At 43.7% G+C, this 25,399-nt stretch overlaps 1 protein-coding gene across 1 annotated transcript in view; it reads left to right on the top strand.

Moving 5' to 3' along the window:
- Nucleotides 1–25,399, top strand: part of LOC121278340 (phosphofurin acidic cluster sorting protein 1-like) — a 765,476-nt gene that overhangs the window by 326,894 nt on the left and 413,183 nt on the right. Inside the window, 2 exon segments of the mRNA XM_041188648.1 lie at nucleotides 19,992–20,154; nucleotides 23,719–23,807. Of these exon segments, the coding sequence (XP_041044582.1) occupies nucleotides 19,992–20,154; nucleotides 23,719–23,807 (252 nt within the window).

The raw sequence follows: 25,399 nt of genomic DNA, 5'->3' as shown, positions 1-25,399 counted from the left end.
AATCATGGCTGATCATCCACCTCAACACCAGTTTCCCGCGCTATTTCCATATCCCTTTATATCGTTAGTCACCAGAAATCTATTGATTTCTGTCTTGAACACGCTCAATGATTGAGTTTCCACGACCCTCTGAGGTAGAGAATTCCAAAGACTCACCACACTCTGAGTGAAGAAATTCCTTCTCATCTCAGTCATAAATGGCCTGGACCTTATCCTGAGATTATATCCCCTGACTTTAAATTCACCAACCAGGGGAGACATCTTATCTCCATCCACCCTGTCATGCCTGTAAGAATTTATAAGTTTCAATGAGGTCACCACTCATTCTTTGAAACTCAAGAGAATACAGACCCAGTCTCCCCAATCTCCCCTCATAAGACAATGCCAGGGATTAGTCTGGTGAAGCTCCGTCACACTCCCTCTATGGCAAGTATACCCCTCCTTAGATAAGGGGACCAAAACTGTGCACAATACTTCAGGTGAGGTTTCACCAAGGGTCTATACAACTGCAGCCAGACATCTTTACTCCTGTACCCAAAACCCTTTGTGATGGAGGCCAACATACCATTCCCCTCCCTAAGTGCTTACTACACCGGCGTGCTAGCTTTTAACGACTCATAAATGAGGACACCCAGATCCCTTTAGACACCAACACTTCCCAACCTCTCACCATTTAAGAAGTATTCTGCCTTTCTGTTTTTTCTACCAAAGTGAATAACTTCACACTTATTCACATTACATTCCATCTGCCATGTTCTAGCCCATTCACTTAGCTTGTCCAAGTCCCCTTGAAGCCCCCTTGCATCATAGACTCATAGACATTTACAGCACAGAAGGAGGCCATTCAGCCCAGTGTGTCCACACTGGTCAACAAAGATCTGACTACACTAATCCCATATTCCAGCGCTTGGCCCATAGCCCTGGAGGTTATGGGAATGTAAGTGAATATCTAAATACTTTTTAAATGTTAGAGAGTTTCTGACTCAACCACCCTTTCAGGCAGTGAGTTTCAGATTACTACTACCCTCTGGGTGAAAATATTTCTCTTCAACTCCCCTCTTAACCTTCTACCTCTTACCTTAAATCTATGCCCCCTGGTTATTGACCCCTCTACTAATGGAAAAGTGCCTTCCTATCCACCCTATCAATGTCCCTCATAATCTTATACACCTCTGTCAGGTCCCCTCTCAACCTTCGATGCTCCAAGGAAAACAACCCCAGCCTATCCAATTTTTCCTCATAGCTCAGACCCTCCAGACCAGGCAGCATCCTGGTAAATCTCCTCTGCACCCTCTCCAGTGCAATCACATCCTTCCTATAATGTGGTGACCAGAACCACATGCAGTACTCCAGCTGTGGACTGACCAGCATTTTGTACAGTTCCAGCATAACCTCCCTGCTCTTGTATTCTATACCTCGGCTAATAAAGGCAAGCATCCCATATGCCTTTTTAACCACCTTATCTACCTGCCCTGCTACCTTCAGGGATCTGTGGATATGCACACCAACGTGCCTCTGACCTTCAGTACTTTCCAGGGTCCTACCATTCATAGTGTAATCCCTTGCCTTGTTAGCTCTCCCCAAGTGCATTGCCTCACACTTTTCTGGGTTGAATTCCATTTGACCTGCTCTGCCCACCTGACCAGTCCATTGATATCCTCCTGCAGTTTACAGCTATCCTCCTCACTGTTTACTAATTTTGTGTCATCCACAACCTCCTTGATCATACCCCCCACATTTAAGTTCAAATCATTTATGTACACCACAAACAGCAAGGGCCCCAGCACCAAGCCCTGTGGAACCCCACTGGAAACAGGTTTCCAGTCACAGAAATTTCCCTCTACCTTCGCCCTCTGCTTCCTGCCTCTCAGCCAATTTTGGCTCCAATGTGCCACTTTGCCTTGGATCCCATGGGCTCTTACTTTCTTGACCAGTCTGCCATGACAGACCTTATCAAAAGCCTTGCTAAAGTCCATGTAGACTATATCAAATGCATTACCCTCATCAACACTCCTGGTTACCTCCTCAAAAAATTCATCAAATTTGTCAAACACAACCTTCCCTTAACAAATCCATGCTGACTATCCCTGATGTCTCTCCAAGTGCAGATATTTTCTATCCCTCAGGATTCTTTCTAGTAACTTCCTCACCACCAAGGTTAGACTGACTGGCCTGTAATTTCCTGGTCTATCCCTTCCTCCCTTTTTTAATAATGGGACAATGTTAGCAGTCCTCCAGTCCTCTGGCACCTCACCTGTCACCAGAGAGGATTTGAAAATTACTGCCAGGGATTCTGATATCTCTTCGCTTGCCTCCCTCAACAGCCTGGGATACATCTCATCCGGGCCTGCGGATTTATCCACTTTTAAGGCTGCTAAACCTGCTAGTATCTCCTCTCTCTCTGTTAATTTCCTCTAATATTTTACAGTCCTCCACCCTGATGTCTATACCTACACCTTCTTTTCCATTACAAAGACTGATGCAAAGTATTCATTGAGGACTGTACCCACGTCTTCTGGGTCCACACACACAGATAACTTCTATGGGCCCTAATTGGCCCTACTCTTTCCCTAGTTATTCTCTTGTTCTTTATATATTTTCAAAGACCCTTTTCTTTTATTCTACCCACCAATGCTTTCTCATGCACTCTCTTAGCTTTCCTAATTTCCTTTTTAAGTGCCCCCTGCACTTTTTATACTCCTCTCGGGACTCTGCCAAATTGAGCCCTCGGTATCTGCCATAAGCTTCTCTTTTTTTCTTAATCCTAACCTTTGTGTCCCTTGATATCCAGGATTTTCCAGACTTGCCCTGCCCCCCCTTGCCTCTCCGGGAACATATTTGCCCTGTACTCTCGCTATTCCCTTCTTGAATGACTCCCACTGCTCTGACACAGTTTTATCTGCAAGTAGCTGTTCCCAGTCCACGTGGGCCAAAACGTATCTCATCTGAATAAAATTAGCCTTTCCCCAGTTTAGAATCTTTATTCCCAGCCCAACCTTTTCCTTTTCCATAACTATCCTAAATCTAACTGAGTTATGGTCACTATCTCCAAAATGCTCCCCTACTGACATGCCTTCCACCTGCCCAGGCTCGTTTCAGAATACTAGGTCCAGAACTGTCCCCTCCCTTGTTGGGCTTTCTACGTACTGGCTAAAAGAGTTAGCTAGTTACTGGATAAAAGAGTTATCTAGTTCCTGGATGCAACTTAAGAATTTTGCTCCCTCCCTACCTTGCACACTAGTGTCATCAGCAAATTTGGAAATATTACAATTGGTCCTCACTTGCAAATCATTTATATAGATTGTGAACAGCTGTGGATGTAGCACTAATCCTTGTGGTACTCCTCGAGCAACAACCTGCTATCCTGAGAATGATCTGTTTATTCCTACTCTCTGTTTTATGTCTGTTAAATTCTCAATCCATACTAGTTTATTTCCCCCAATCCCATGTGCACTAATTTTATATACTAACCTCATGTGTGGGATCTTACCAAAAGCCTTCTGGAAATCCAAATCCACCACATCCAGTAATTCTCCTTCATCAGTGCTACAAATAACACCCTCAAAACCTCCAACAGGTTTGTCAAATATGATTTCCCTTTCATGAATCCATGTTGACTCTGCCCAATTTTACTATTCTCTTCTAAATGTTCATAATCACATCCTTTATAATAGATTCCAACATTTTCCTTACTAGTGATGTCAAACTAACAGGTCTGTAGTTCTTCATTCTCCCCCTTCCTACCTTCCTTCTTAAATAGTGGGGTTACATTTGCTACTTTCCAGTCTGCAGGAACCTTTCCAGAATCTGTAGAATTTTGAAAGATAACCACCAAGGCATTCATTATCTTTCTAGCCACCTCCTTCAGCACTGAAATGAAGCCCATCTGGTCCAGGGGATTTATCAACATTCAATCCAGTTAACTTTTCAAGCACTATCTCTTTACTAATACCTATTTCTTTTGGTTCCTCAGTTTCACAAGTCCCTTGGTTGCCTAGTATATCAGGGAGATTTTCTGTATCTTCTTCTGTGAAGCTAGACTCAAAGTAACTGTTTAGTTTCTCCGACATTTCCCTGTTCTCCACTATAAATTCTTCTATCCCCAGCTGGAACGGGCCCACATTTGTCCTAGCTAAACTTTTCCTTTCCACATAACCAAAGAAGCTTTTAAGGTCCGCCTTTATGTTCCTCAGTAGCTTGCATTCATATTCCCTTTTCCCTTTCTTGGTCCTCCTGTGCTGGGTTCTAAATTGCTCTAAATCCTCAGGCTTACCATTTTTTCTGGCATCCTTATAAGCCATTTCCTTTGATTTAATCCAATCTTTAACTTCTTTAGTTATCCACGGTTGATTTACCTTTCCCTTTGGACATTTGTGCCTTAGAGGAATATGTAGACTGTGTAGTATTTCTTTTCCCAATCCAACATAGCCAACTTGCCTCTCATATCTTCATAATTTCCTTTGTTCAGATTTAAGACCCTAGTTTCAGAATAAACTAAATCACATTCAAACTTAAAAATGAAATTACATCATATTATGGTCACTATTTCCCAAAGGCTCCTTTACAGCAAGGTTATTAATTAGCCATTTCTCTTACACAACACTAAATCCAAAATAGCCTGATACTTAGTTGGTAGACTATCCACCAATATCCAATACAAGTCTACTGACTCCCACAGCTACCTCGACTACAGCTCCTCATACCCCGCTTCCTGTAAGGACTCCATCCCATTCTCTCAGTTCCTTCACCTCCGTCGCATCTGTTCTGATGATGCCACTTTCAAAAACAGTCTAGTTCTGTCGAAGGGTCATGAGGACTCGAAACGTCAACTCTTTTCTTCTCCGCCGATGCTGCCAGACCTGCTGAGTTTTTCCAGGTAATTCTGTTTTTGTTTTTTTTTTTTCTCTGACATGTCTTCCTTCTTCCTTAACCAAGGTTTTCCACCCACGCTGGTTGACAGGGCCCTCAACCCTGTCCGGCCTATCTCCCGCGCATCCGCCCTCACGCCTTCCTCTCCCTCCCAGAAACATGATAGAGTCCCCCTTGTCCTCACTTATCACCCCACCAGCCTCCGCCATTTCCAGCATGGTGCCACCACCAAACACATCTTCCCTTCACCATCCCCCCTGGCGGCATTCTGTAGGGATTGTTCCCTCCGGGACACCCTGGTCCACTCCTCCATCACCCCCTACACCTCAAGCCCCTCCCATGGCACCTTCCCATGCAACCGCAGAAGGTGCAACACCTGCCCCTTTACTTCCCCTCTCCTCACCGTCCAAGGGCCAAAACACTCCTTTCAAGTGAAGCAGCATTTCACTTGCATTTCCCTCAATTTAGTCTACTGCATTCACTGCTCCCAATGTGGTCTCCTCTACATTGGAGAGACCAAACACAGACTGGGTGACCGCTTTGCAGAACACCTTTCGTCTGTCTGCAAGCACTACCCAGACCTCCCTGTTGCTTGCCATTTTAACACTCCACCCTGCTCTCATTCCCACATGTCTGTCCTTGGCTTGCTGCATTGTTCCAGTGAAACCCAATGCAAACTGGAGGAACAGCACCTCATCTTCCGACTAGGCACTTTACAGCCTTCCGGACTGAATATTGAGTTCAACAATTTTAGATCATGAACTCTCTCCTCCATCCCCACCCTCTTTCCGATCCCCCTTTTTTCCAATAATTTATATAGATTTTTCTTTTCCCACCTATTTCCAATATTTTTAAATGTATTTCCATCCATTGTTTTATCTCTACCTTTTAGCCTATTTCGATCCCTTCCCCCCACCCCACCCCCACTAGGGCTATCTGTACCTTGCTCGTCCTGCTTTCTACCCTTAATTAGCACATTCCTTAGATAATATCACCACCTTCAACACCTCTTTGTCTTTTTGTCTGTGACAACTATTGGCTATCTCCACCAATCACTGACCCTCTATCCAGCTCTACTTGTCCCACCCCCCCTTAAACCAGCTTATATTTCACCTCTTTTCTATTTTTCCTTAGTTCTGTTGAAGAGTCATACAGACTTGAAACGTTAACTGTGTTCCTCTCCGCAGATGCTGCCAGACCTGCTGAGTTTTTCCAGGTATTTTTATTTTTGTTTTGGATTTCCAGCATCCGCAGTTTTTTGCTTTCGTCACTGTATTTGTTAACATTGTTCAGGAGGAAGGAATACAGAACAATTCAGCTGAAGTGTTTAACTCAAAGAGGTTAGTGGAATTAGAGAAAAATGATTTGCAATTAAAGCAGTTATATCAGAAAGCTTATTCAGAAACTGAAGCAAAATGTATTCCAGTCTGTTATTATCTTCGAGGGAATATATTAATGAGAAAGTGGAGGTTGGATAATGTCTCAGCCAATGAAATCTGGAGGGAGGTACATCAGATTGTTATCCCATTAGGGTATAGAAATGAGATTCTGAGGATTGCTCAAGAAATTCCAATGGGGGGGGGTGCATTTTGGAACTGGGAAAACACAGGAAAAGATACAGAGGTTTTTTTTGGCCAGGATTGCATAGGGATGTAGTCAACTTCTGTAGAACCTGTCATCTGTGTCAAGCAACAGGAAAACCACAAGCAGTGATTAAGCCAACACCTTTAATCCCAATACCAGCATTTGAAGAACCTTTTACCAGGGTCACGATTGATTGTGTAGGACCCCTCCCTAAGACTAAAAGTGGAAATCAGTATTTATTGACAATAATGGATATGTCTACCAGCTTTCCTGAAGCGATACCTTCAAGAAATATTACAACTAAAAAGATTGTGGAGAGTTAATTACATTTTTTATAAGATATGGTTTACCTAAGGAAATACAATCAGATCAGGAGTCAAATGTCATGTCACAGCTGTTTAAGAAAGTAATGAACAGTTTTTGGATAAAAAAATATTTTTTACAGTCACAAGGAGCTTTAGAAAGATGGCATCAAACTTTAAAAACTATGATAAGAGCATACTGTCAGGATTATCCACAGGATTGGGATACAGGAATTCCATTTTTGTTATTTGCTATTAGAGATGCTCCTAATACATCGACTGGTTTTAGCCCTTTTGAACAGATTTATGGTCATGAGGAAAGGGGACCACTGAAATTGATTCAGGAGAAATTGGTGGGTCAAAATTCAGAAACAACTCTCCTGGATCACGTATCAAATTTCAGGGAAAGATTGAACAGAACATGTGAGTTAGCTCAGGAACGTCGGACAGTGGGAACCTCATTGTAATACATCAGCATATCATTATTAGGCCAGCCCATCAGAATCATAAACCTCCGCCACCCCCACTGGATCATCTGCCCACGTCGGCAGGAAAACACACTAAGGTGAGTTGCACTTCACTCGGAGCTTCAAGATTCATTTGCCTACCTTGCTTCGGTCAACACTTGCCGTCACTAGCACCAGGCTTCCATTACAGCACCACATCATTTTTAGGCGGGGGGGTATTAAGGGCAGGTCTCTACCTAATAGACCAGCCATATTTGGGGGGCTTTTCAATGGCTGCAGGGCTAGGGTTTGCTTGGGGAAGGAGGAGAAGTGGCCGCAGGCAAGGGAAGAGGCTGCAAGTCGAGGGCTATACTGGGGAAGGAGGGTATCCCAGGGTGTGTGTGGGGGCACATGTTGATCTTTGCAAGTGGCCTCAAGATTGTGAGGGCTGAGGAGGCAGTCTCCAGAGGAGATGAGGCCAGATGGAGATGTGAGGGTGCCTGAGAGAGTGAATGGTGATGACCCTTGAGCTGGCAGTGAGTGAGATGCCAGTAAATGTGTGATGGCCTTGAGTGTGTGAGTTTAAAGTGATGAGATCACTCATGTGATGAGACCTGGCTGCAGGGATGAAATCATTCATCCTCTATCTGAATTGGATGGCCAACTTCTTCTGTGCAGCACTGGCACTGATCACCACTGCCATCACCTACCAAGCTGGAGTGGTAATGCTGCTGCCTCTCCTGCAGCCAGAGTGCGGGTGGAGGACATCACAGCGGGACCCCAAGGTGTCCATAAGGCGCTCGAGGGTTGCAGTCTTTTTGCCTTTTAGGGACATGTCTTCTTTGCTGCAGCCCTGGGCTGGGGGTGCTGAGCGTGGTTGTACTTTAAATGTGGTGCCTGGTGTGATGAAGCAGCAAGGTGACAGCATGGCAGGCGAATTGGAGCCTGCCTCCCATCAAAACAGTGTGTATCCCAGAAATGCATAATTAATGCAGTGGGTTCGGGACAATACAGTGTGAAAAACATTGTTTTACCTGTTTACTACCACACAGTGCAAATCTGGGACAATTCCACCCCTAGTCTCTCCCACAAGAGGAAATATCCTTTCAGCCTCCACCCTGTCCAGTCCCCTCAAGAAATCATATGTTTTTTTTATTAATGTGTGTCGCTGGCTGGGCCAGCATTTATTGCCCATCCCTAATTGCCCTTGAGAAGGTGGTGGTGAGCTGCCTTCTTGAGCCGCTGCGGTCCATGTGGTGTAGGTACACCCACAGTGCTGTTAGGGAGGGAGTTCCAGGATTTTGACCCAGCGACAGTGAAGGAACGGCGATATATTTCCAAGTCAGGATGGTGAGTGACTTGGAGGGGAACTTCCAGGAGGTGGTGTTCCCATCGATCTGCTGCCCTTGTCCTTCTAGATGGTAGTGGTCGTGGGTTTGGAAGGTGCTGTCTTAGGAGTCTTGGAGAGTTTCTGCAGTGCATCTTGTAGATGGTACACACACTGCTGCTACTGTGCGTCGGTGGTGGAGGGAGTGAATGTTTGTGGATGTGGTGTCAGTCTAGTGGGCTGCATTGTCCTAGATGGTGTGAAGTTTCTTGAGTGTTATTGAAGTTGCACTCATCCAGGCAAGTGGAGAATATTCCATCACACTCCTGACTCGTGCCTTATAAATGGTGGACAGGCTTTGGGGAGTCAGGAGGCGAGTTACTCGCCACGGAATTCCTAGCCTCTGACCTGCTCTTTCTTTCGATAAGTTATCCTCTCAACCTTCTAAACCCCAATGGATACGGGGCCATGATTTGCTTCTAATGCATTTAGAACGCAGTGGCTCACCTCGTGACATTCATTATCACCATCGCACAAATTCCTGATGTATGCGTCTCTGTGAGCTGCTTGTGCACAGCTAAGATGGTAGGACTGAACTGGTGCTAATGTAACAGTAGCTGCTGACGTGGAAGTGCTTCGTTAGTCTTTTAAATGGCCAATCTGTTCCTCCAAGGCACCCCATATGATGTGAAATAGAGACATTGCTGAGCTGTAGATATATGACTTTTTCCCCCGAATTGGTGGGTGAGTGCAAGGGCATTGAGATACTTGGAGAAAACATGAGAAGATAACTGTTATGATGCAGCAGTTGTTAAAGGCTGAGTTGTATAAATCCCAGAGGGAAACTTGAACAACCATCATAACCTATATTGTCAATTGGTATGTTTGAGATGCTTCTCTGAATTCAGGAATAAGACCACCAAGCCTCAGGAGGTTTTTATATAAAACTAAATTAATTGCAGGTGCAGCAGGCGGTAAAGAAGGCAAATGGTTTGTTGGCCTTCATAGCCAGAGGATTCGAGTACTGGAGCAGGGATGTCTTGCTGCAATTATACAGGGCCTTGGTGAGACCACAGCTGGAATATTGTGTGCAGTTTTGGTCTCCTTATCTGAGGAAGGATGTACTTGCTATAGAGGGAGTGCAGCGAAGGTTTCCCAGACTGATTCCTGGGATGGCGGGACTGACATATGAGGAGAGATTGAGTCGGTTAGGATTATATTCGCTGGAGTTCAGAAGAATGAGGGGGGATCTCAGAGAAACCTATAAAATTCTAACAGGATTAAACAGGGTAGATGCAGGAAGGATGTTCCCGATGGTGGGGGAGCCCAGAACCAGGGGTCACAGTCTGAGGATACGGGGTAGACCATTTAGGACTGAGATGAGGAGAAATTTCTTCATCCAGAGAGAGATGAGCCTGTGGAATTCGCTACCACAGAAAGTAGTTGAGGCCAAAACATTGTATGTTTTCAAGAAGGAGTTAGATATAGCTCTTGGGGCGAAAATGATCAAAGGATATGGGGAGAAAGCGGGAGCAGGATATTGAGTTGGATGATCAGCCATGATCATAATGAATGGCAGAGCAGGCTCGAAGGGCTGAATGGCCTACTCCTGCTCCTATCTTCTATGTTTCTCTATAAATATTTATTAATTGAACAACAAATTAAACACATACACATGTCTACAAATTGCTACCATAATAATTTTTAAATAAATCCCCACATTAATCACTGCCATGTAAATCTTCACCAAGGGCAACAGTAACCCATAGACTTTAAACAGACTCTAGACAAAGCACATTTGACCTTACAAATTCAAAATCAAGTTCCTTGCAATTGGTTTATTTGCAGACACAGTTGTAGGCTTACAGGCTGGTTAGACCTTAAATGCCTCTGATTTAAACACACAAATTCCTTTCTGTTTATTCCTAGCTTTTCCTTTGAATGTAATTTTTCCATTGTATCCTAGGCTTTTAACATCACATCTTCTAACAATATTAGTTTCATTCCACTAATTTTATTAGTAATATAAACACATTGTCTGGCGTCTTCCAATTAGGTGCAAAACTTTACTCCCACTCTTGAATGCTTTATTTAAAAATGTAAATTGCCCCTTTGACACCTATGTTTCTAAACTTCTCTATGTTTATCTAATTACTGTTTCAAACCTACTTTCTATACATGAAAGCACCCAGACTAGCTGGTTTTAATCAAATTAAGACACAGACACCACCAGGCTCTATTTTTAAAAATAATTTCCAATAACATAATAGGTATTAATATGTCTTCATGATATCCCCCTCCCTATTGAAAAATGAATCATCATAATTTTAAAAGGTGGCTTCATTTTTAATATCCCATCTTACACTATCTCTTATACTTATACACGATTAGATTATCAGATGCTTGCATTAACATAACTATATATATATATATAAAAATATACACGCAAGTTCGTGGTATCAATCCAATGTCCGGGTTTTTTAAAATGTCCAATTTTCCCTTTAAGCTTCGAACTCTTGATAATGCATCTGTGAACAGATTTTCTTTACCAGCAACATGTATAATGTGTAGATTAAATGGCTGTAATAATAGACTCCACCTGAAAATCTTGCACGTTTGTCTCGAAATTTGTCCAAAAACTTCAAAGGATTATGGTCTGTGTAAACAATTGTTTCTGATGAATTGTTTGCTGCATAAATTTCAAAATGCTGCAATGCAAACACCAAAATTAAAGTCTCTTTTTTGATCGTTGAATATCTTCTCTGTTGTGCATTCAGCTTCCGTGAAAAATACCCTATTGGTTTTTCAATTCCAGTGTCCTCCCCTTGTAACAGGACAGCCCAAATGCCTATATTGCTCAAGTCATTGGCCAACTTGAATTTCTTGGTATAATTGGGTACTGCCAACATTGGTGTTGTAGTTAATACAGTTTTCAAACTATCGAGTGATGTCTGACGCTCCAGTGTCCATTGAAACCTCTTGTTCTATTTTAATAGCTCAGTCAGTGGAGCAACCACTTGGCTAAAATTTGGTACAAATTCCTGGTAAAACCCACTCGTGCCCAGAGATCTCAGAACTTCTCATTTAGTTGTAGACACTGGGAAATCCACGATAGCCTTGACTGTCACATCTCTCACAGCCACCTCACCATGTCCAATGGTAAGGCCTGGATACGAAACTTGCGCTTTTGCAAATTCACTTTTAGCCAAGTTCATCACCAAATTAGCTTCTTGTAATCAATAAAATAATTCTTCCAGATGCTGTAAATGCTCTTTTGACCTCTGAATGAAAACAATTAGATCATCAATATAAACAGCACAATTGCTTAGACCCACAATTACTTTGTTTGTCAGTCTGTGAAATGTCGCAGGTTCATTCTTCATACCAAATGGCGTGACTTTAAACTGATATAGTTCACTTGGTGTTACAAAAGCTGATATCTCCTTTGCTCTCTCCGACAACGCTACCTGCCGATATCCTTTTAGCAAGTCAATCTTTGTGATAAATTTCGATTGTCCCACTTTCTCAAGGCAATCTGCTTTTGTCATCGCATTCACTTTTTGATAGTCCACACGCAGCCTTTGTGTTCCATCCGGTTTTGGTACCAGCACAATAGTTACTGCAACTAGACCCAATGAAATAATTTTGAAGCATGTAATCAATTTCTTTTTGTACTTGTGATAACTTTGCCAGATTTAATCTACAAAGTTGTTCCGTCACTGAAGATCAAACCTGTACAGACACATCATGTATAGCTAAATGTATCTTTCCCAACTTATTCCTACACATAGGTTTATGTGACTGTAGTAGCTTTTCCAAATCACTTTGACACTCAATATTTCATTTAAATTTTCAAGCACCCCCTCATTATCCAATTTGATTAGAGGAAAATCAATTTCAGAGTCCTGCACTTCAATCTCTTTCTTATCATCTACCATCACTAACACCTCTTTCTGTTCCTCTTCCCTGTCAAAGTACTTCTTAAGCATATTTACATGACACACGGTCTGCTTCTTTCATTTATCTGGAGTATTTATTAAATAATTTACTTCATTCAATTTCTTTTCAACTCTGTAAGGTCCACTAAATCTTGCATTTGATGAATCCCCTAGTACAGGTAACAGAACTAGCACTTTCTCTCCAGAAACAAAACTGCGAGCTGTCACTTTCTTGTCTGTCTTCATTTTCATTACTTTCTGTGACACATTTAAATGTTCCTTAGCCAACTCACATGCTCTGTTCAATCTTCCCATGAAATCTGATACGTAATCCAGGAGAATAGTTTCTGAACTTTGACCCACCAATTTCCCATGAATAAATTTCAGAGGTCCCCTTACCTCATGACCAGTTCAAAAGTGCTAAAACCAGTCAATGCATTAGGAGCATCCCTAATAGTAAATAACAAGAATGGAATTCCTGTATCCCAATGCTGTGGATAATCCTGACAGTGCACTCTCATCATAGTTTTTAAAGTTTGCTGTCATCTTTCCAAAGCTCCTTGTGACTCCGGATGATAAGCTGTTGACTTTACACTGTTTGTCCTCAAACTGTTCATTACTTCCTTAAACAGCAGAGACATGAAATTTGACCCCTGATCTGATTGTATTTCTTTAGGTAAACCACATCTTGTAAAATCTTTAGTGAACTTCTCCACAATCTTCTTGGTTGTAATATTTCTTAAAGGTATCGCTTCAGGAAAGCTGGTAGACACATCCATTATTGTCAGTAAATACTGATTTCCACTTTTAGCCTGAGGGAGTGGTCCTACACAATCAATCGTGATCTTAGTAAAAGGTTCTTCAAATGCTGGTATTGGGATTAAAGGTGCCAGCTTAATCACTGCTTGTGGTTTCCCTATTACCTGATGTGGGTGACATGTTCTACAGAATGTGGCTACACCCCTATGTAATCCTGGCTAAAAAAAATCTCTGTATCTTTTCCTGCGTTTTCCAAATTTCTAAATGTACCCCCTTTGGAATTTCATGAGCAATCCTCAGAATTTCATTTCTATACCCTAATAGGATAACAATCTGATGCACCTCCCTCCAGCTTTCATTTGCTGAGACATGATCCAGCCTCCATTTTCTCATTAAAATATCACCCTTAAGGTAATGACATACTGGAATATATTTTGCCTCTTTTTCTGAGTAAGCTGCCTGATGATATAACTGTTTTAATTGCAAATCATTTTTCTGTCACTCCACTAACCTCCTGAGTTAAACACTTCAGCTGAATTGCCTTGTAGTCTTTATTCCTGAACAATGTTATCAAACACAGTGCCAGCTAAGTGGATTTCTTCTTGCCTTTGAACTGCCTGCTTATCTTGTTTTTCTTGTTTCAATCTATGAGCCTGTGATTTTGTTACCACACAATCTGGAAACAATCCAGGATTGTCTCTCTCTAGCACCTCTGTTGAAACCACTTCTCCAGGCTGCTCAACTACCATAGGCATCACCCAAACCTGTGACCCAGCTATATCATTACCCCTGCAATGGGCAATTTTTCCACTACTCCATCAACAACTTCACCTGTCTTCCATTTACTCTTTAAATTTATCTTCCACAAGGGATTACAAAATAAATGGGAATATACTAAGAGGGGTAGATGAAGTGAGAGATCTTGGCGTACAGGTACACAGTCCCTGAAGGCAGCAGTTCAAGCAGACAAGGTTGTAAAGAAGGCATATGGAATGCTATCCTTCATTGGCAGAGGTATAGAATATAAAAGTAAGGATGTAATGTTGGAATTGTATAAAACACTGGTGAGGCCACAACTGGAGTATTGTGTGCAGTTCTGGTCACCACATTACAGGAAGGATGTAATAGCTCTGGAGAGAGTGCAGTGGAGGTTTACAAGAATGTTGCCAGGGTTAGAAAAGTGTAGCTACGAGGAGAGATTGGAAAGGTTGGGGTTATTTTCCTTAGAACAAAGAAGGCTGAGAGGTGACTTGATTGAGGTGTACAAAATTATGAGGGGAATAGATAGAGTGGACAGGATAAAATTGTTTCCCTTGAATTCGCTGCCCAAGTTGGTGGTAGAGGCAGAAACTTTAAACTCTTTTAAAAAGTACCTGGATCTGCACCTAAAGTGCTGTAAGCTGCAGGGCTATGGGCCAGGTGCAGGAAGATGGGATTAGAAAGGGCACCTGGGAGTCCTCGGGCTGGCATGGACAAGATGGGCCGAATGGCCTCCTTCTGTGCTGTAACTTTTCTATGATTCTAAGGGAAAAGATATCACCTGCTGCAGCAATACTCCCTCTGAACAACAAACGTCACTATCCCAGAACATTAAGGATTGACTAGCCACTGTGTCTCCTAAAATTTTAATATCTTTACCTACTCCAACCTGTACACCCTGGAAAGACTTTTCCTTCACACATTAAATCTTTAAACAATTTCTGCAACTTGCCTCTCAGAATTCTCTTGGGTAAATTGTGAACACATTCCCACTTCTTTACCTATCACTGATTCTTCCTGTTTTACCTGTGCACACACCACCGGATTTTCCTGTGTCTGAACCTCAGAACCCACAATACTTTTATTTCCAGAACTTTTCTGTACTGGAATAATTCGAACAGATTTTCCCAGTAATCTCCAGCACACTGACTTTGTGTGCCTCACTTTATTACAATGAAAACACCTCCATTTTCGAATGTCACTTCTACCTTCAGCACCTTCCTTTTGTTCTGAGAAAAAACTTCCTGGGAATCTCCTGGTACTCCTTCTCTTCCCTGACTCCTACCTTCCTTTCATCTTCCCACTTACTATCCTTTTCGGATTTAAAAGGATGACAGAAAAAGGGTTTAGCTCTATGCACTAACTCATAATCATCAGCTATCTCTGCTGCTTGTCTTACCAATTGAATCCTCTGTTCCTCCACATGAGTTCTCACTGCCAAAGGAATTGAATCTTAAAATTCTTCCAGAAGAATTACTTTCCTAAGAGCTGCATAGGTTGTCTCTATTTTTAATGCCCGTATCCACCGGTCAAAATTACTTTGTTTTACTCTCTCAAATTCAATATAAGTTTGCCCAGGCTGTTTTCTCATATTCCTAAATTTCTGCCTTTTATGCACTCAAAATATTCACCATATCATAGTTCACCGATATCTCTTCAGATAACGAAGTATATACCTCATGCACTCGACCCACCAACCTGGATTGCAACAACAATGTCCAATACTCCTGTGGCCCTTTCAACTGTTTGGCTATCTTCTCAAATGAAATAAAGAACGCTTCAAGGTCTTTTTCCTCAAACTTTGGAAGAGCTTGTACAAATCTAAACATCTCCCCACTGGGTTTTAGGTTAAAGGCTTTTTCATCATCAGAACTCTCCTCAGAATCTGAGATCTCTTTTTTAACTTCCAGCCTTTTAAGCAGGTATTCTCTTTCTCTTTCTTTCAATCTTTCTCTTGCCTCTCTTTTTTTCCTTCTCTCTTGCCTGAAATTCCAGTTCCTGCTTCCTTTCTTTCTCCTGCCTTTCTGTTTGCTCCCTTTGAAATGTCCTTTCTCTTTCCATTGCTTCTAATTCAAGTTTTTTCAGTTCCTTTGCTTGTTCAGGTTCAAGCGTCTTCATTTGTAACTGAAGTCTTACTACCTGCAGCTGTGATTCACTTCCAACTGTAGATACTGTGCTATATCTTTAATTATATCTGATTTCCTAGCCCCCACAGGTAACCCCAATTGTAATTTATCCACCAACTTTGTTAACTTACTCTTGGTTATTTTTTGTAACCCAATTAAAGTTATACCTTCTACACCCAGACAAGTCTTAGCAATTGCCAAAGGCATCTTGTAGTCACACTACTTCTAAAATACCTCACCAACTCCTGAATTCAAAGTGCATCTCATAATCGTAACCTTAAGATTCACCAATTCCAAACCAATCAAGGAATTACACATACTATCCTACCAAGAGCCCCCACTTGTTATGATGCAGCAGTTGGTAAAGGCTGAGTTGTATATATCCTAGAGGGAAACTTGAACAACTGTCATAACCAATATTTTCAATTGGTACATTTGAGATGCAGCTCTGATTTCAGGAATAAGATCATTGAGCCTCAAGAGGTTTTTTATATAAAATTAAATTAAATATTTATTAATTTAACAAAAACAAGTCCCCAAATTAATACAAAAACAGAATTACCTGGAAAAACTCAGCAGGTCTGGCAGCATCGGCGGAGAAGAAAAGAGTTGACGTTTCGAGTCCTCATGACCCTTCGACAGAACTTGAGTGAGTCCAAGAAAGGGGTGAAATATAAGCTGGTTTAAGGTGTGGGGGGCGGGGGGCGGTTTGGGTGGGGGGAGAGAGAGAGAAGTGGAGGGGGTTGGTGTGGTTGTAGGGACAAACAAGCAGTAATGGAAGCAGATCATCAAAAGGTGTCACAAACAACCGAACAAAAGAACACATAGGTGTTAAAGTTGGTGATATTATCTAAACAAATGTGTGAATTAAAAATGGATGGTAGGGCACTCAAGGTACAGCTCTAGTGGGGGTGGGGGAAGCATAAAAAATTTTAAAATATTTAAAAATAATGGAAATAGGTGGGAAAAGAAAAATCTATATAATTTATTGGAAAAAACAAAAGGAAGGGGGAAACAGAAAGGGGGTGGGTATGGAGGAGGGAGCTCAAGACCTAAAGTTGTTGAATTCAATATTCAGTCCAGAAGGCTGTAAAGTGCCTAGTCAGAAGATGAGGTGCTGTTCCTCCAGTTTGCGTTGGGCTTCACTGGAACAATGCAGCAAGCCAAGGACAGACATGTGGGCAAGAGAGCAGGGTGGAGTGTTAAAATGGCAAGCGACAGGGAGTTTGGGTCATTCTTGCGGACAGACCGCAGGTGTTCTGAAAAAGCGGTCACCCAGTTTACGTTTGGTCTCTCCAATGTAGAGGAGACCACATTGGGAGCAACGAATGCAATAGACTAAGTTGAGGGAAGTGCAAGTGAAATGCTGCTTCACTTGAAAGGAGTGTTTGGGCCCTTGGATGGTGAGGAGAGAGGAAGTGAAGGGGCAGGTGTTGCATCTTTTGCGTGGGCATGGGGTGGTGCCATAGGAGGGGGTTGGGGAGTAGGGGGTGATGGAGGAGTGGACCAGGGTGTCCCAGAGGGAACGATCCCTACGGAATGCCAATAGTGGGGGGGGGGTGAAGGGAAGATGTGTTTGGTGGTGGCATCATGCTGGAGTTGGCGGAAATGGCGGAGGATGATCCTTTGAATGCGGAGGTTGGTGGGGTGATAAGTGAGGACAAGGGGGACCCTATCATGTTTCTGGAAGGGAGAGGAAGGTGTGAGGGCGGATGCGCGGGAGATGGGCCGGACACGGTTGAGGGCCCTGTCAACGACCGTGGGTGGAAAACCTCGGTTAAGGAAGAAGGAAGACATGTCAGAGGAACTGTTTTTGAAGATAGCATCATCGGAACAGATGTGACGGAGGCGAAGGAACTGAGAGAATGGGATGGAGTCCTTACAGGAAGCGGGGTGTGAGGAGCTGTAGTCGAGGTAGCTGTGGGAGTCGGTAGGTTTGTAATGGATATTGGTGGACAGTCTATCACCAGAGATTGAGACAGAGAGGTCAAGGAAGGGAAAGGAAGTGTCAGAGATGGACCACGTGAAAATGATGGAGGGGTGGAGAATGGAAGCAAAATTAATAAATTTTTCCAGGTCCCGACAAGAGCATGAAGCAGCACCGAAGTAATCATCGATGTACCGGAGAAAGAGTTGTGGAAGGGGGCCGGAGTAGGACTGGAACAAGGAATGTTCCACATACCCCATAAAGAGACAGGCATAGCTGGGGCCCATGCGGGTACCCATAGCCACACCTTTTATTTGGAGAAAGTGAGAGGAGTTGAAGGAGAAATTGTTCAGTGTGAGAACAAGTTCAGCCAGACGGAGGAGAGGAGTGGTGGATGGGGATTGTTCGGGCCTCTGTTTGAGGAAGAAGCTAAGGGCCCTCAGACCATCCTGGTGGGGGATGGAGGTATAGAAGGATTGGACATCCATGGTGAAGAGGAAGCGTTTGGGGCCAGGGAACTGGAAATTGTTGATGTGACGTAAGGTGTCAGAGGAATCACGGATGTAGGTGGGAAGGGACTGGACAAGGGGAGAGAGAAGGGAGTCAAGATAACGAGAAATGAGTTCCATGGGGCAGGAGCAAGCTGAGACGATCAGTCTACCGGGGCAGTTCTGTTTGTGAATTTTGGGTAGGAGATAGAAGCGGGCCGTCCGAGGTTGGGCGACTAGCAGGTTGGAAGCTGTGGGAGGAAGATCCCCAGAGGAGATGAGGTCAGTAACTGTCCTGGAAACAATGGCTTGATGTTCAGTGGTGGGGTCATGGTCCTGGGAGAGGTAGGAGGAAGTGTCTGCGAGTTGACGCTCAGCCTCTGCGAGGTAGAGGTCAGTGCGCCAGACAACAACAGCACCACCCTTGTCAGCGGGTTTGATGACAATGTCAGGGTTGGACCTGAGAGAATGGAGTGCAGTAAGTTCAGAGAGAGAGAGATTAGAATGGGTGAGCGGAGCAGAGAAATTGAGACGACTAATGTCGCGCCGACAGTTCTCAATGAAAAGATCAAGAGAAGGTAAGAATCCAGAGGGACGGGTCCAGGTGGAGGGAGAATATTGGAGGTGGGTGAAAGGATCCATTGAACGGGGAGAGGACTCCTGTCCAAAGAAGTGAGCCCGGAGACGAAGCTGGCGGAAGAAGAGTTCAGCATCATGCCAAGCCCGAAATTCATTGAGGTGAGGGCGTAAGGGTATGAAACTGAGTCCTTTGTTGAGCACTGAACGTTCAGCATCGGAGAGGGGAAGGTCAGGGGGTATAGTGAATACATGGCTGGGGCTGGGATTGGAAGATGGGGTGGGGACGGAGGGACGGGCAGGGGTGGAGGGTCCTGGATGGGTGTTGGTGTCGATGAGTTGTTGGAGCTTGCGTTCCTTAGCACTTGAGAGAAAGAGAAAAAGTTTCTTATTGAGGCGTCGGATGAGCCGAAAAATAAAATTAATCACTCCTATGTAAATCTTCATCAAGGCAACAGTAACCCATAGACTTTAAACAGACACCAGGCAAAGCACATTTGATCTTACGAATTCAAAATTGGGTTCCTTGCAATTTGGTTTCCTTGCAGACACCATTTCAAACCTACTTCTTTCTATACATGAAAGCACTCAGACTAGCTGGCTTTAATCTAATTAAGACACAAACACCACTAGACTCTATTTGTAAAAATAATTTCCAATAACATTATAGACATTAAAATCTCCTTGTGGCAATAACAATACAGACAATGTGTCCTGCCCCACCTTTGCTGACCTTCTCATGCTAACCTTTACTGGAAGGGGCACATTCTCATAAAAACTATGATATTATCTAAACTGTATATAAACAGTACACTGTTTGGTTCAAAGTCACTGAAAAGCAACAATGAGTGAGTTATTAGTGCGGATCTCATTCTTTCTTTAATTTCTAGGTAATGCAACATCCCACAGATGGGGGACAAGTACTTGGGCTTCATTCCAACATGAAAGATGCTTCAGTGCGGGTCGCTGAAATCAGCATCTACTCTCTCTCCAGCCAGCCAATCGACCACGAAGATGGCAATGTACAAGCAGGGTCCAAGATAAAAGCCTCAGGTAGACTCATTGATTGTGTGAGATGTACAGTTTTATGCAGAAACAAAACTATTGTGTCCAAGCATTTCCAAGCTAGGATAGAGTCAGTACAAGTGATCTGCTCTGGTGGACTATGCAGCAATATGACTTCCCTCAAATAACTGAAAATGAACCCTGATATAGATACAGAGTGTTACCGCAACCCTGCTCGATAAACTAGATACAGTGCTTCATCTGACTCTTAAATGGCATTTCCATGAAAAGAACCAATACCCTTTATACACCTGAATGAATACATGCACCGACATAGTGATTAATTCACCCAACACTGACACAGTGGATAATTCACCCAGCACTGACGCAGTGAGTAATTCACCCAGCACTGACACAGTGGGTAATTCACCCAACACTGATACAGTGAGTAATTCACCCAGCACTGACACAGTGAGTAATTCACACAGCACTGATACAGTGAGTAATTCACCCAGCACCGACAGTGGGTAATTCACCCAGCACTGATACAGTGAGTAATTCACCCAGCACTGACAACAGTGAGTAATTCACCCAGCACTAATACAGTGGGTAATTCACCCAGCACTGACACAGTGAGTAATTCACCCAGCACTGATACAGTGAGTAATTCACCCAGCACTATTACAGTGGGTAATGGACCCAGCACTGATACAGTAGGTAATTCACCCAACACAAATGGCGTGGGTAATTCACCCAGCACTAATACAGTGGGTAATTCACTCAACACTGATACAGTAGGTAATTGACCCATCACTGACACAGTGGGTAATTCACCCAGCACTGACACAGTGAGTAATTCACCCAGCACTGATACAGTGAGTAATTCACCCAGCACTATTACAGTGGGTAATGGACCCAGCACTGATACAGTAGGTAATTCACCCAACACAAATGGCGTGGGTAATTCACTCAGCACTGACACAGTGATTAATTCACCCAGCACTGATTTAGTGAGTAATTCACCCAGCACTGACACAGTGAATAATTCACCCAGCACTGACACAGTGAGTAATTCATCTAGCACTGACACAGTGATTAATTCACCCAGCACTGACTTAGTGAGTAATTCACCCAGCACTGACACAGTGAATAATTCACTCAGCACTGACACAGTGAGTAATTCACTCAGCACTAACAATAGTGAGTAATACACACAGCACTGACAACAGTGAGTAATTCACCCAGCACTAATACAGTGGGTAATTCACCCAGCACTGAAACAGTGAGTAATTCACCCAGCACTGATACAGTGAGTAATTCACCCAGCACTATTACAGTGGGTAATGGACCCAGAACTGATACAGTAGGTAATTCACCCAACACTAATGGCGTGGGTAATTCACCCAGCACTAATACAGTGGGTAATTCACTCAACACTGATACAGTAGGTAATTGACCCATCACTGACACAGTGGGTAATTCACCCAGAATTGACACAGTGAGTAATTCACCCAGCACTGACACAGTGGGTAATTAACCCAACACTGATACAGTGATTAATTCACCCAGCACTGACACAGTGAATAATTCACCCAGCACTGACACAGTGAATAATTCACTCAGCACTGACACAGTGAGTAATTCATCTAGCACTGACACAGTGATTAATTCACCCAGCACTGACTTAGTGAGTAATTCACCCAGCACTGACACAGTGAATAATTCACTCAGCACTGACACAGTGAGTAATTCACTCAGCGCTAACAATAGTGAGTAATTCACCCAGCACTGACACAGTGAGTAATTCACCCAGCGCTGACACAGTGAGTAATTCAACCAGCACTGATACAGTGAGTAATTCACCCAGCATTGATACAGGGGGTAATTCACCCAGCACTGATACAGTAGGTAATTCACTCAGCACCGATAGAGTGGGTAATTCACCCAGCACTAATACGGTGGGTAATTCACTCAACACTGATACAGTGAGTAATTCACCTAGCACTGACACAGTGATTAATTCAGCCAGCACTGATACAGTGGGTAATTCACCCAGCACTGATGCAGTGAGTAATTCACCCAGCACTGACACAGTGAGTAATTCACCCAGCACTGATACAGTGATTAATTCACCCAGCACTGATACAGTGAGTAATTGACCCAGCACTGACACAGTGATTAATTCACCCAGCACTGATACAGTGAATAATTCACCCAGCACTGACACAGTGAGTAATTCACCCAGCACTGAAACAGTGAGTAATTCAGCTAGCACTGACACAGTGAGTAATTCACCCAGCACTGACACAATGTGTAATACACCCAGCACTGACACAGTGAGTAATTCACCCAGCACTGACATAGTGAATAATTCACCCAGCACTGACACAGTGAGTAATTCACCCAGCACTGACACAGTGAGTAATTCACCCAACACTGACACAGTGAGTAATTCACCCAGCACTGACACAATGAGTAATTCACCCAGCACTGACACAGTGAGTAATTCACCCAGCCCTGACACAGTGAGTAATTCACCCAGCACTGACACAATGAGTAATTCACCCAGCGCTGACATAATGATTAATTCACCCAGCACTGAACCAGTGAGTAATTCTTCCAGCACTGACACAGTGAGTAATTCACCCAACACTGATACAGTGAGTAATTCACCCAGCACTGACACAATGAGTAATTCACCCAGCACTGACACAATGAGTAATTCACCCAGCACTGACACAGTGAGTAATTCACCCTGCACTGACACAGTGAGTAATTCACCCAGCACTGACACCGTGGGTAATTCACCCAGCCCTGACACAATGAGTAATTCACCCAGCACTAACACAGTGAGTAATTCACCCAGCACTGATACAGTGAGTAATTCACCCAGCACTGACACAGTGAGTAATTCACCCAGCCCTGACACAGTGAGTAATTCACCCAGCACTGACACAGTGAGTAATTCACCCAGCTCTGACACAGTGAGTAATTCACCCAGCACTGATACAGTGAGTAATTCACCCAGCACTGACACAGTGAGTAATTCACCCAACACTGACACAGTGAGTAATTCACCCAGCACTGACACAGTGAGTAATTCACCCAGCACTGACACAGTGAGTAATTCACCCAGCACTGACACAGTGAGTAATTCACCTAGCACTGATACAGTGAGTATTTCACCCAGCACTGACACAGTGAGTATTTCACCCAGCACTGACACAGTGAGTAATTCACCCAGCACTGACACAATGAGTAAGTCACCCAGCACTGACACAATGAGTAATTCACCCAGCACTGATACAGTGAGTAATTCACCCAGCACTGATACTGTGAGTAATTCACCCTGCCCTGATACAGTTTGTACATCATGATTGAGTTTTTTATGCATTTTGCATTTCAGGTTCATTTGGCCTCCGTTATAAAGAAGGGAATTAATGTCAGATTGTCATCCTGTTTGCACCTGGCAGTGGCCATCTCAATGTAACACTCCTGCCTCATTTCTTGGCCTGGGAGATTGTATTGCAGGGAGTCCTGGAATGATGCAACAGAGGAAAGTCAGCTTATTTCCTCAGTGTTTTAAAGAATTTCTTCTTCAACATATTGCAGATCGATCTCCAGATCTAGATAATTACTCCGAGGAAGAAGACAGTTTTTCTTCCGAGCAGGAGGGCAGTGATGATGCTGTTCCATGTCAGGTAGGGAAAGTTCCATCACTAGACAATAGCTCACGTGGTCAGATATTCTCACCTCAAGGGCCTAAGGCGGTCCTGCTTGTTCCATGAAATATTATCTCTCCACCTGGAAGATTGCAGCATCCCATGCTGCACCGTGGTGTTGGCGATGTCAACTGGAGTAGACGTCTGAGTAGGCAACCCTTGACCCTAGCCTCACTGCTTCCCTTGCTTCGATACCAAGATCAATCAACCAGAATCCCTGCCCTACCTCATGTAGTGCACCTGCTTAAGAATTGCTGCACCAAGACTCATATCCAGCTCTGTATGAATGGGCCAGATGGGTGAAATTGTACAAACTGGGCCATGATTAGTGTTAGTCCCTCCCAAGTCCTGCTCTTCCATCCCTACACCCCCAACTCCCCAACTCGCCTGGAAGATGCTTTCAGCACTTGGGAGCACCCTGCATGTCGATGTTTTGCCAGAAGCTAAGGCTGGTCCATCATGCACAAGCGACACGAAGTGTCAGGCATTGACCATCTCCAACAAGAGAGAATCTAACCATCGCCCCTTGACATTCAATGACATTACCATCACTGAATCCCCCACTACCAACATCCTGGGGGTTACCATTGACCAGAAACTGAACTGGACCAGCCATATAAATACTGTGGCTACAAGAGCAGGTCAGAGGCTAGGAATCCTGTAGCGAGTAACTCAGCTCCTGACTCCCCAAAGCATGTCCACCATCTACAAGGCACAAGTCAGGAGCGTGATGGAATACTCTCCACTTGCCTGGACGAGTGCAGCTCCCACAACACTCAAGAAGCTCAACACCATCCAGGACAAAGCAGCCGCTTGATTGGCACCACATCCACAAACATTCACTCCCTCCACCACCGACGCACAGTAGCAGCAGTGTGTGTACCATCTACAAGATGCACTGCAGGATTTCACCAAGGCTCCTTCGACAGCACCTTCCAAACCCACGACCACTACCATCTAGAAGGACAAGGGCAGCAGATAGATGGGAACACCACCACCTGGAAGTTCCTCTCCAAGCCACTCACCATCCTCACTTGGAAATATATCACCGTTCACTCACTGTTGCTGGGTCACAATCTTGGAACTCCCTCCCTAGCAGCACTGTGGGTGTACCTACACCACATGGACTGCAGCGGTTCAAGAAGGCAGCTCATCACCACCTTCTCAAGGGCAACTAGGGATGGGCAATAAATGCTGGCCCAGCCAGTGACACCCCTATTCCATGACGGAATTTAAAAAAACATGCCAGGAAATGAGAATTTTTCGCTCCATATTCCATATATCTGAATGCAGTTCAGATCATTAGATAGAGTGGAGAGGATGGGACTGTTCTCCTTGGAGAAAAGAAGGGTGAGAGGAGATTTAATGCAGGTGTTCAAAAATGCGATGTATGAACAGAGTAGATCAAGAGAAACTGTTCCCATTGGTGGCAGGAATGTGAACCAGGTTTCAGGTAATTGGCAAAAGAAACAATGGTGACGAGGAAAAACTTTTTCATATAATGAGCAGTTAGGATCTGGAATGCACTGGCTGAGAATGTGGTGGAGACAGGGTCAATCGAGCGGTTAGGA

The sequence above is a fragment of the Carcharodon carcharias genome, chromosome 5, assembly GCF_017639515.1.
Source record: "Carcharodon carcharias isolate sCarCar2 chromosome 5, sCarCar2.pri, whole genome shotgun sequence".
NCBI lineage: Eukaryota > Metazoa > Chordata > Chondrichthyes > Lamniformes > Lamnidae > Carcharodon > Carcharodon carcharias.
The sequence above is the reverse complement of the archived record's forward strand: the minus strand, read 5'-3'. Positions and strand labels throughout refer to the sequence as shown.